Source organism: Chiloscyllium plagiosum, chromosome 33, assembly GCF_004010195.1.
Source record: "Chiloscyllium plagiosum isolate BGI_BamShark_2017 chromosome 33, ASM401019v2, whole genome shotgun sequence".
NCBI lineage: Eukaryota > Metazoa > Chordata > Chondrichthyes > Orectolobiformes > Hemiscylliidae > Chiloscyllium > Chiloscyllium plagiosum.
Window position 1 is genome coordinate 38,418,099 of NC_057742.1, and position 12,514 is coordinate 38,430,612.

General features: G+C 37.6%; 1 protein-coding gene across 17 annotated transcripts in view; it reads left to right on the plus strand.

Annotated features, from left to right (window-relative positions):
* Positions 1-12,514, plus strand: part of LOC122540026 (protein TANC2) — a 1,063,581-nt gene that overhangs the window by 1,015,237 nt on the left and 35,830 nt on the right. For 14 of the 17 annotated variants that reach the window (XM_043675319.1, XM_043675327.1, XM_043675320.1 and 11 more), the window contains 2 exons: positions 2,475-2,504; positions 5,797-5,888. In XM_043675319.1, coding sequence (XP_043531254.1) covers positions 2,475-2,504; positions 5,797-5,888 — 122 coding nt within the window. The remainder of the gene's footprint in view (positions 1-2,474; positions 2,505-5,796; positions 5,889-12,514) is intronic. The other 3 variants (XM_043675326.1, XM_043675328.1, XM_043675332.1) reach the window with 1 other exon arrangement.

The following is a 12,514-nucleotide window of genomic DNA, read 5'->3' on the forward strand; positions in this document are numbered from 1 at the left end:
TGTATCCACCTCAACCACATCCGTTGGCAGCTCATTCCATATCTGTAACACCCTCTGTGTAAAAATGTTGCCCCTTAGGTTTCCTTTTATTCTTTCCCCTCTAACCTTAAATTGATGTCTTTGATTCCCCAATCCATGGAAAAAGACAGTGCATTCACCCTAACCATGCCTCTCATGATCTTACACACCTCTATAAGATCCCGGGCCCCCCTCAAGTCTCCTTTGCTCTAAAGAAAAAAGTCCGAGCTTGTCCAACCTCCCCCTGTAACTCAGACCATTGATTCCTGATACCATCGTTGTAAATTTCTTCTGCACTCTTTCCAGTTTAATAGCATCCTTCCTATAGCAAGGTGACCAAAACTGAACACAACACCCCAAGTACCGCCTCATTTAATAAGATTTATCCATGTATACATGCCCTTATTCACCTGGATCGTTGTGGTTATGAATCAAAATTACCTATCTTAGTTGATCTAAGTATTTTGAGTCTTTATGAAGTCAACCAATGCATGTGACCAATGGCAAAAGCAGAATTTGTGTAAGACTCCATTACTGAACTCTCAGAAATATCATCAGCACAGCTTTGCAACTGTTTCCCAAGAAATGAATTCTTTATTTTTTAAATGTGCAGCATATGCTATCAGTATTGCATTTTTAAAATTTTCATTTAATTTGAAATAAGTTATAATGAAGAGAGTGGGACCAACTCCATTCAAATCATCTGCTTGTCTTCTAGGCCATATGGCCTAAAAGTTGTTAGAAAACACCAATCCATGTTTAACCCTTTCTAATAGAATGAAGATGCTTTCCTGTGCTATCCTGTCAGATGAGCAGTCTTAAGATAAAACTGTGTATGTGAAGATCTCTAAAGAAACTAAAACAGGGCTGCTGATCTCTCTTTATGCAGTTCAACACTCCACTAAAGTAGCATCATATTCTTCAGCATAAATCTTTAAACTTAACAAGCAGATACCATGTCCAATGCAATTTCTGAAAGGATTTGATCATCTAGATTATAACCTTGTGACACCTTAGTATTAATTCAGCCCACATTGAACACTGTGCATTTAAATATGTTATATGTCATGGCAAGTTTATTATCATTCTTGAAGTTTTAGTGCGATAAATGGAGCTAGATAATTATTTCCATTACCAAATATATATTGACAATGTTAGAATATTTGGAACAGTGCTTTTCAGTTCTTTTCCAATTGTGATCCCATTTTGAGACTTGAAAATTTTGAGAACTGAGAGCAAGAATCTGTTAGAGTACAACTTGGTTAGCGCTCCACAGCAGTCTTTGACCTTTAGCTTGTGACCCCTAAATTTAAGCTCACTGGCAAGCTCTGAGCATCAAATTGATGCTGAGACTTTTTTTTGACTCAGGAGCTTAGCAGATAGTTACATAAAACCAATATTTAGAAAACTGACAAATTGCTTAGTGAATTACATATCCATCCTGCAGGTTAGGCCATAGAGAAAGCGAAACCAACCATAGCTTGGTTTTCCTGAAGCAAAAAAAAAAGTCAATATTATTCTTTTCTTTCTTAATTTATGGGGTTATAAAGAGTTCTGTACACTGAAAACTACTTAGAAGCTTTTCACTTTAAGGTTGATTCAAAATAGTTGTCACTTTCACATCCAAATATTTGAATGCTGGTGACTTCACGAACGTCAACAATTTTTTTATTATATCTTTGTTAGGAATGAGTGGGTGAATGAACAGTTCTTTACTTTGGCTCTACTGATGAAAAAGATATGCATTTTTATTTGTGTTAGCCTTTGATGTTACTCTACTGATCATATTCTACTTCTGGTTATCTTCTGTTTGTCCATTAACTAGTAAGTTGTTTCTTACTGTACTTCTGGGGTCTCCTTTTCAGTGTCCTCACTACTTATTTTTGAATGACTTTGTATATTTTAGTGACAGTGATCGTACAAGAAGACAAATCTGAACTCACTCATGCAATATTTCCAAAGCCAAAAGTAGCCATTAAATGTTGGTAGACATATTTTGTGCAAAATGGTTAGAAGTAGTAAAGGTGGGATCAGAGAAAATTTAATCCATTACTATTTTAGGTTTATGTGGGGTCCTCAATGTCAATCATACATATGTTAGATCAAAATGTGTAACTAATCGATGCTTTTTTTTGGACTTTGCTTCTGTGCATGTATTATATGTAAGTTAGAGCAGTGAGGGCTTGTTTTTTTTAAATGTCTTGAGACCAAGGTCCCGTGTCCACTGGATTCTTCCAGCTTTGGAACAGCTGCTTCTAGATGTAACCCATATGCTTTAGACAGCTTTATGTGCATCTGCTTCAGACACTGTGCCTTGGCTATGTTTTTGTACAATGATTTGCTGGTGCACTGGCTTTGCTGCTTGCTCACTGCTTTTTTTTGTTCTTTGTTTTTCATCTTCACAATTTTTTTATACCCTGTTCCCCTTTTTTATAATTTATTCATCACTTGGAAAGGTTGTCAAACACTCCCAAGTCGTCCTCGAGGTTTGATTTGATTTTCTTTTTGCCTTTCTCCAGTTCATTCTGGACAGCATGAAAACCGTTTTTTTATTTAGTTACTCCTAATGAAAGCAACCAATAGGATTGTTGTAGAGGACAACTTTTTTGATAAATAGTAGCACAGTAAACCGTGACTTGGTTTATAAATTCTCTTTCTGGATTGGTTGTAATAGTGAACATTATGGACATATTTTGTCTCACTGTATTGATGCCATGTTTATCATAATGCTGTTGTCTATTCTAACCAACCAATTATAGTTTTCTACAAATAGGCTGCTGAATTTACGAACACTACAATAGTCAGTACACTTCATTTAAAGAATATGGGCTGGTCCTAAGTAAATGAGGAGGCAGTCTGTAAATGGAAGCTCTTTTTATTGTTCTTCAGTTTTTTTAATCAATTTTAGTAACTGCTTAATCTAGAAAGAGAATTCCAGAAAACTTTACTATTCCTTCTTCCCCAATCTGTCTCATTTCTTGTCCCTCCTATATTTACATACACTTTACTGATTTCTAAACCCTGCTAGGATCCTCTGCACAATTTTGAAAAAAAGCCTTTGAATATAAAATAGGTGACATGCCTTAGATCTAAATGGATTCAGATTACAGAATATTCGTATAACTTTGAGAACAATGACTACAGTATATGTCCCTATCCTTATGACCCCAGAGATTACAGCATGACACAACCAGGCACTTGTGTTAGGCAATTCATCACTTAATTTATGCAGTACTGCGTTGATGATGACTGGGTTTGAAACTGACTTGGATCTAAAGAGCCAGTGATTAAATCCTTGAGATTTGTCTCTGTTCCAAACACTCCCATAAATAATGTAACACAATCTCATCCAGAATTGTTTCATATAAGTTCAAGAAACTCGAAGAGCAACCTTTACACAGACAACTGTGTATGACTGAGTCATTAAAAGCCCTTGTAAAAGTAATCATTACATCTGCTGTTTGAAACACTTGTAAGGACGTCACTGAAACAAATTATAATGTTGACTTGCTAGCCAAATCTAAACTAGATGCCTTGGTAAATAACCCATTTTTACTGTGTAATTTGTAATTTTTTTAATCAGCTGAATGTTTATTTGAAAGTGTTGTTTTTCATGAGAAGATGGTTAGCCTCACAATTACTGTAAAAATACAACTGGCTATGCCTTAATTATATCTTAGCTGTGTTACAATCTTTTCAGTGCTGTTGGCGTTAAATCCAGGTTAGGAATATTTTTGAGAATGCAGTACATTTTCTTGTTTCAATATGCCTACTTTTAATATTAGTTGGTGTCAAAATGACATGCTATAAAATTGATTTACTGCAGTTATAATCCTGTGAAAAGGAAATATAATAGGACAGTGCTTATGGTAGAATACCAGGCCAATGATAAAGAATAATGTTTAATCTTGTGCCCTGCTATAATGAGGAGTGAACTGTGCGCATAATTTAATTTGCTCTTCTAAAAAAAACAAAATCTTCTTAATGTATATATTATAAGTCTGTTTTACACTAAATAAACCAAAGTTACATTAAAGTACAGCAAAGTAACACTTTATATTTGCTAGGTTACTAAATTACCAGTGCAGTCTCGTAACATTAGGTAACCAATGAAGAAACATGATGTCTCACTTTCCTCCTCCTCCTCCTCCACTCACCACCTCCACCACATCATCACTAACAAGTGTAAAATTCACCAAACATGCTGTAATTATGTTGGTTATCTATGCTGCAATTCCTGCCATTTCATTATTTTGCATAGTTTACAGATCACATCTTTGGAACATGTTCACTTACACAGTTTGGAACAATTTCTGTGATCAAACCTATCTGGATAGCACCAGAATAAGCATTGTACCTATTACTGGCCATGTCTTATTTGGTTTAATTGAACGATGACCAGATTTCTTTCAAATAGACCTGTTAACTCACAAATCTATCTTTGCCTAAATTGGGATTGAAATATCAGTCTAATGTATTTCTGCCAAACGTTGCAAATCTCTCTGTCTCCCATCACTGCTACCTATCTTTGTTTGCAGTTTGTATATTCCCCTCAGGACTGAGCTACAATCTATTTAATTGAATCTCATAGCTTTTATTGCCAGCTTTATGGCTTGTATGTCAAACAGTTAAATATTGCCTTGCATTCAAACTGGAACTCCATTAACAAACACATAGATTTGGACCCCATTTACTAACCTCTCAGAAACAGAACCAGAAACGATATCACCCACCATAACAAACCAGGTTACATAAAAAGCAAGCGGGACAGAACACCAGCACTTCGCCGGAGGCTCATGGATGATGTCACCTAGCATGGTGACGAATCATCTGAAACAACCCCCCCCCCCCCCCCGCCCCCAACCCTAGCGAGTTGACAGCCTGAGCTACAAATCTTCTCCAAAATCTCAAATATTGTTAAAATATGATTCGGACATGCCGGTGTTGGACTGGGGTGTACAAAGTTTAAAATCCTTCCAATTAAACCTGTTGGACTATAACCTGGTGTTGTGTGATTTTTAACATTGTTAAAATAGTGCATAAAGAGGTTTGGCACAGGGGACTGGTGCGCCAAACACTGCATTCAGCAGAATGTGAAGCTGAGTCAAAGCAGTGATATTTTACTTCCAGGATCTTTGTGAAAATATTGAAAAATTAAATGTTTCAATTTCCATTTCTTGTTTGACATAAATCCATAATGAAAGACTTCAAATTCAAAATGCTTGCACATTGTATAAGTTGCACATCAATTTGACAGGTCACAGAAAGCTGATATATAGGAAATAGCACAATATTTACAACTATCCAAAGAATATTGTCAGATACTATCTGACCTCACGCACCCTAGCTAACGGCAGTAGCAGTTTTGGGTTACAGTTTAGTAGTTGAGTTACATTTTTGGAATCAAATTAAATCCCCATAATTTCATCTAATACATAACTAGGATTAATTAACACTGTCATTTTCTGTAAAATAAAGACATCCCAATTCACTTTTCTGAAAGTGATTTTCTTATGAATCAAAAAAATGCTCTCCTCCACTCATGTACCAGCTAATTAATGTGAAAGATGCTTTAAGCAAATGTGTTTTTAATGGGTTATGAATATTTTTGGTTGTACCAAATAAATCAGGATGACACCATTTTAAATGATAGTTATGTGGCACAATACCTAAACATAAAGTTGTTCTCTACCACCATACTCCTATAGGTGTTTTTCATATAGTTTCCTACCCTGGCATTATGTGTGTTTTACCCCTCATGCATCCTGTGCACTACAGGTCCAGCGACGTGGGCAATGGCCACCTCCAAACCAGACATCATGATCATCCTCCTGAGCAAGCTGATGGAAGAAGGAGACATGTTTTACAAGGTGGGACAAACTAGAATTAATTGGTGTTAAGGACCAAACAGTACAGCTGGCCGAGGCATTCCCCTTTACCTCTATGGTATCTAAGATTGTTCAAATTTTCAACAGCTGCATAAGTTAATTTTCTGCTTTATTAATGTTTGTGTCATTTCTCTTCCTTCAATTTCCTTAAATTTTATAATCTTTCCTTCATTATGTTATCATGCTCCTCTGCACTATATTTCTTGAAGGCTTCTGGAGAGAGATAGTGTCATTTCAAATTGTGTGGCCAGCTTTCATCTGAAATGACATCACTCTACATTTGGCTGCCACAGTCAAAAGTCAAAATATTGGAATGGGCCTTAGATATGTGCAAAAAGTGCCTGATCCATTACTACCATATCTTTCTTAATTACATGCACACAAAGAACAGCCTTAATTTGTGCTCATTGCCAGTGTCCAAATTTCCACTTGCACTTTCCTTATTGGAAAGAAGTTGAAATGCCTTTTTAAAGTATATAAGTGAATCATTTCGGGGCTGTTGTGGTGCAGAGGTGGTATCCTTACCTCTGGACCAGAAGGCCGGGTTCAAGTCCCACCTGTTCGAAAGGTATGTCGTAACATGTCTGAGCAAGTTGATTAAAATATCTATAACTGAATAAATTAATATTTAGATATTTAAACAATCATTTAAATTGTAATTTTAGAGTGCCTTTAGTTGATAATGTTGTTTGATGAAACCTGCTGCCATTTCTTCAAGTAATTCTGTGCTTCAGAAAGCCTCTATATCAACTTACTATGATGTCAATCTTGTTCTGTCAGTGGCTGCCTTTACTCCATCGTGTTCCCATTTTGCAGCAAAATTGAGGGAGGACAGAATCATACAAAATTTGAGGTTTAATGTATCAGTTTTTCTTGCTTGCCAAGTATGCAATATTTTATCATGCCTTTCTCAGATTAGAATTAGAATTCAAATCCCAACAGTGTGGAAACAGGCCCTTCAGCCCAACCCTTCAGCCCAACAAGTCCACATCGACCCTCCGAAGAGTAACCCACCCAGACCCATTCCCCTATCCTATATTTGCCCCGATTAATGCATCTAACCGACACATTCCGATGGGCAATTTAGCATGGCCAATTTCCCTAATCTGCACATCTTTGGACTGTGGGAGGAACCCACGCAAACACGGGGAGAATGTGCAAACTCCACACAGGCAGTCACCGAAGGCTGGAATCGAAGCGGGTCCCTGGCACTGTGAGGCAGCAGTACTAACCACTGAGCAACCTTCCAGCCCCAAATCATATGTTTCAAAACAATTTTCAATTGCTAATATACACAATCCAGAATAATCAGAATGAGTTTTAAAGAGCTACCTGTACTGAGTGAGTGTAAATTTAGGATGGTTTGTTGCTTTCCTGGTACTAGAATTAAGGATGTCTCTAAACATTTCAAGCACCGAGGGTAGGCACGGTGGCTCAGTGGTTAGCACTGCTGCCTCAGCGCCAGGGACCTGGGTTCGATTCCCGCCTCGGGTGACTGTGTGGAGTTTGCACATTGTCCCTGGTGTCTGCGTAGGTTTCCTCCGGTTTCCTCCCACAATCCAAACTTGTGCCATTCAGGGGAATTGGCCATGCTAAATTGCCTATTAGTCAAGGGTAAATGTAGGGGAATGGGTCTGGATGGGTTACTCTTTGGAGGGTCACTGTGGAGTTGGTGGGCCAAATGGCTTGTTTCTGTACTGTAGGGAATTTCATCTAATCATATTGTTAAAGGTGAAATTGAGAAGCCAGTAATTATTTTCACGTTGGTAGGAATGACATTTTCAGGGAAAAGATTAAATCAGTACAGAGTGAATTTTGGAAGTTAGCTAGAAAATTTAAAAAAACTTAAAAGTAATAATTTCCAGTTTACTCCCAATGCCAAAACTCAAACAAGGGAAGAAACAAAAGGCTAAAGGTAATTAATCAATGGCTAAAGAGCTAAAGAGATTTAAGTTTTTGGAGAATTGGAATGTATTTTGGGATAGAAAAGACCAGTTCAAAAAGGGCGGGTCTAACCTAAACTGGAAAGGGACCAAATCTTACTAGGGAGATTTGCTCGTGCCATTAAGGAGGACTTTATACTGATAGTGACGAGGATTGGAAGAATTCTAAGTAGCAGTGTAAATAGAAGGATTGGGGAAGGTTCTGAATGTGAAGAGAGCATGTCATTTAGAAAAGAAAGATGAAAGAGTCAGAGTGTGTAGTAACTCTGAAGAACTAAATTGCATTTATTTCAATGCAAGAGGTTTTACAGGCAAGGCTGATGAACTCAGGACATGTTTAAGAACATGGGATTGGGACGTCTTAGTTATTACAGAAACATGGCTGAAAGATGGACAAGATTGGCAGCTCAATGTTGTGGATTTTAGATGCTATAGGAAGGATAGAAAAGGAGGCAAGAAAGAAGGGGATGTGGTGATTTTGATTAAGGAATATATTACTGCTGTAGCTAGGGAAGATAGTTCTGAAAAATCATCCAGTGAAAATATCTGGGTAGAAATTATAAAGAAAGGAAAGATCATTTTGATGAGATTGCACTCTAGGCCTTCCAATAGTAAAAGGGCAATTGAGAAACACGTATCCAGGGATATCTCAGATATATGTAGGCATAATAAGGTTGTATAATAGGGGTTTTAATTTTCCAAACATTGATTGGGAAGTGACATTGCAGTTATACAGGACATTAGTGAGGTCGCACTTAGAGTATTTCATTCAGTTTTTATCACCTTGCTATAGGAAGTTAAACTGGAAAGAGTGCAAAAGAAATTTGCAAGGACGTTGTTTGGACTCAATAGTCTGAGTAGTAAGGAGAGGTTAGACAAGCTAGGATTATTTTCTTTAAAGTGTAGGAGACTGAGGGGGGAACTTGTAGAAGTGTGTAAGATTATAAGAGGCGAATGCATTCAGTCTTTATTCCAGGGTTGGGGAATTGAGGATGAGAGGGCATCAGTTTAAGGTTAGAGGGGAAGGAATAAAAGTGAACCTAAGGGACAACCTTTTTTACACAGAGGGTGATACAAATCTGGAATGAGCTGCCAGCGGAAGTGGTTGAGGCTGTTACATTAATAACACTTAAAAGGCATTTGGACCAATTCATGGCTAGGAAAGGATTAGAAGTGTATGGGCCAAGTGCAGGGAAATGGGGTTAGCATGGATTGACATTTTGGCAGGTATGGACCGATTTGGACCAAAAGGCCTGTCTCTGTGCTGTAGGACTCTTAATATTGGGGCCACCATACTGTTTGGATGGTGAAGAATTTGTCAAATATGTTCAAGAAAATGTTCTTTATCAATATGTGGATGCTGCTCCTTGAGAAGAAGCAAAATTAGACTTTCTTAGGGCAATAAGGCAGGGTAACACTTTGGTCTAGCGATCATAACTCTACTAGTTCAAAATGGTTATGGAAAAGGAGAAGTCCTCCATAAAAGTGAAAGTTTTTAATTGGTGTAAGGCAATTTTTAATGGTATGAGACAAGAACTTTCAAAAGTTGATTGGAATAGACTGTTCACAGGTAAAAGAACATCTGATAAGTGAGAAGCATTCAAGAATGTGATGATGAGAGTTCAGTGGTGTTTGGTTTCTGGTAGAGGGAAGGGTAAGGCTTATAAGATTAAGAAATAATGGATGAATAAAGATATTGAGGTTCTAGTCAAGAATAAAAGAAAATCGTATTTTAGATATAGACAACTTGGTTCAATTGCTTCTCTTAATCAATATAAAGTGTGTTGGAGCACAGTTGAGACAGAAGTCAGGAAGGCAAAGAGGGGATATGAGATAGCATTGGCAGATAAGGTTAAGGATAATCCAAAGAGATTCTCCAAATACATTAAGAGCAAGAGAGTATCTAGAAAGAGGGTAGGACATCTTAAAGATCGAGGAGGTTGCCTTTATGTTGAACCCCAGGAGCTGGAAGAGACACAAAATGAATATTTCACATCATTGGAGAAAGAAATGGAGTTGAGAGAATGCAGAGAAATAAACTTTGAAGTTTTAAGAACAGTTCACATTACAGAAGAGGAAGTTCAGGAGGTCTTAGAGAATTTAAAGCTGGATAAATCTAAAATGTATTACTGAACATTGTGGGAAGTAAGAGAGGAATTTACGAGATCAGTTGCAGAAATATTTGTATCACCTATAACTACGGGTGAGGTGTTTGATGACTGGAGGGTGGCTAATGTTGTACGTTGCTTAAGAAAGGTTGTCAGAAGAAAACAAGGAACTGTAGACCTGTAGGTATGTTGTTGGAGGTGATTTATGGACATTTACAGAGGCAAAAGTTGATTAAGAATAGTCAGCATGGTTTTGTGTAAGCAAAATTGTGTCTCACAAACATGATTTAGTTTTTTGAGGAAGTTACTAAAAAGCTTGATGATGGCAGAGGAGTAAATGATGTTTATTTGGATTTTAGTAAAGCCTTTGACAAGGTTCTGCATGGTAGACTAATTAGTAAAGTTAGGTCACATGGGATTTAGGGTGAGCTTGCCAATTGGATACAGCAGGAGACAAAGAGTAATAGTGGAAGGTTGCTTTTCGAACCAGCAATGTTCCAGAAGGATCGGTTCTGTGTCCTCTTTTGTTTGTCATTTATATAAATGATTTGGATGAAAATATAGAAGGTGTGGTTGGTAAGTTTGCAGACAACACCAAAATTGATGGCATTGTACACAACGAAGAAGGCTTTCTAAGATTACAAAGAGATATTGATCAAATGGGTCAAAGAGCTGAAAAATGGCAGATAGAGTTCAATCTGGATAAATGCAAGGTATGGCATTTTGGTACAACAAACAATGGTAGGGCTTGTACAATTATATTGTAGGGCCTTGGGTAGCGTTGTAGAACAGAGGGACCTGGGGGGTGCAGGTATATAATTCTTTGAAGTTTGCATCACATGTAGACAGGGTGGTTAAAAAGGTGTTTGGCACGCTTTCTTCATTCTATAGTCCTTTGAGTATAGAAGTTGAGAGGTCATGTTGAGATTATACAGGACATTTGTGAGGTCTCTTCTGGAAGCTTTACCCAGATGTTGCTGGGTATGCAAGGTCTGAGTTGTAAAGAAAGGCTGGAACATTTTTTCACTGGAGCATCTGATAGAAGTTTATAAAGTAATGAGAGGTATAGATAGAGCTTTTGATAGTTGTCTTTTCCTGAGGATAGGGGATTTCAAAACTAAGGCGCACACTTTTCAGGTGGAAGGAGAGAGAGATTTAAAGGTGAGAACAATGAGGCAAAGTTTTTTTTAAAATGGTTAGAGTCATTAGGTTGCCTTTCATTTAAACTTGTGAAGATCGAATTCCCAAAATACACGTAGAATTTGGATCACATCTGAATACGCACCCTTAAGTGTTAAACAAAATTGCATCAAAGGGCGAGTGGAATGTTTAAAGACAAACTGTTACCAAAACTGAAATTTAGCATTGTTCTAAGTAAACGAACATGGAGCGAGTCAGCAAGTTAATGTGATAACGTGGTGTTTCATAGAGTGGTATGACATGAATGTACCTGTGATTTCTTGCATCAGACCATCTGACTACCTGAGAGTGCCAACTAAACATTAGGAAACTCTCAGGAGTGTCTGCATTTTTCTCCCTTTATTTAGTACCTAATTGAAGAAATATTAAAGGAAAGGGAACGATATGGAAGGGACATGGGAAAAGGTCTTTTTTTTAAACTCAGAGCACCAACCTGTTGCAGAGGAGCCATGGGATAAGCCTACACTATTCCTGTGCGCTTTTCCACTATGGTAGTTGCAAAATAAAGGCCACAGGAGTATAATTCCTAGAACACTCTAGCATGCTCCTTGGCACCTGATGTCAGATAATCATCCATCTATTTGTCTTTTAAACAAGCCTGACATCTGATGGTTTAGCTTTAAACTTCCATTTCTTAACACAAAGGAAGATGAATCAGATAGGAAAAAAAATCATTGCTTTTAATAACTGTACAATTTATATCATTGCCAGGATTTCTATCTCTTTGCTATGGTGCACATCCTGGGCTACCTAAACAGACTTTCTGGTTTGAGTAATTTGCATGATTTGGATAGACTGACATTCTTTTAGGAGAAAGTGAGGACTGCAGATGCTGGAGATCAGAGTCAAAAAGGGTGGTGCTGGAAAAGCACAGCCTGTCAGGTAGCATCTGAGGAGCAGGAGAGACCTGATGAAGAGCTTATGCTTGAAATATCAATTTTCCTGCTCCTCGGATGCTGCCTGACTGGCTGTATTTTTCCAGCATCACACTTTTTGACTATGACAATCTTTTGGAGAATTGAACATGTATCTGGATCTGTGGAATTTAACCTCGCTCCACATTATGGGACCTGACAACAGCACAGAAATTGTACTAAAAACTTGTACTACAGAACTCATTGCGTCCCTAACCAAACTGTTTCAGTCCAGCTACAAAACTGGCATCTACCTGACAATGTAAAACATTGCTCAGGTATATTTTGTGAACAAAATGCAAGACAGATCTAATCTAACCAATTACTGCCCCTTCAGTCTACTTTCAATCATCAGTAAAGTGATGGAAATGGTCTTCAACAGTACTATCAAGAAGCACTTGGTAAGCAATAAGCTGCTCACTGATACCCAGTTTGGGTTCTGC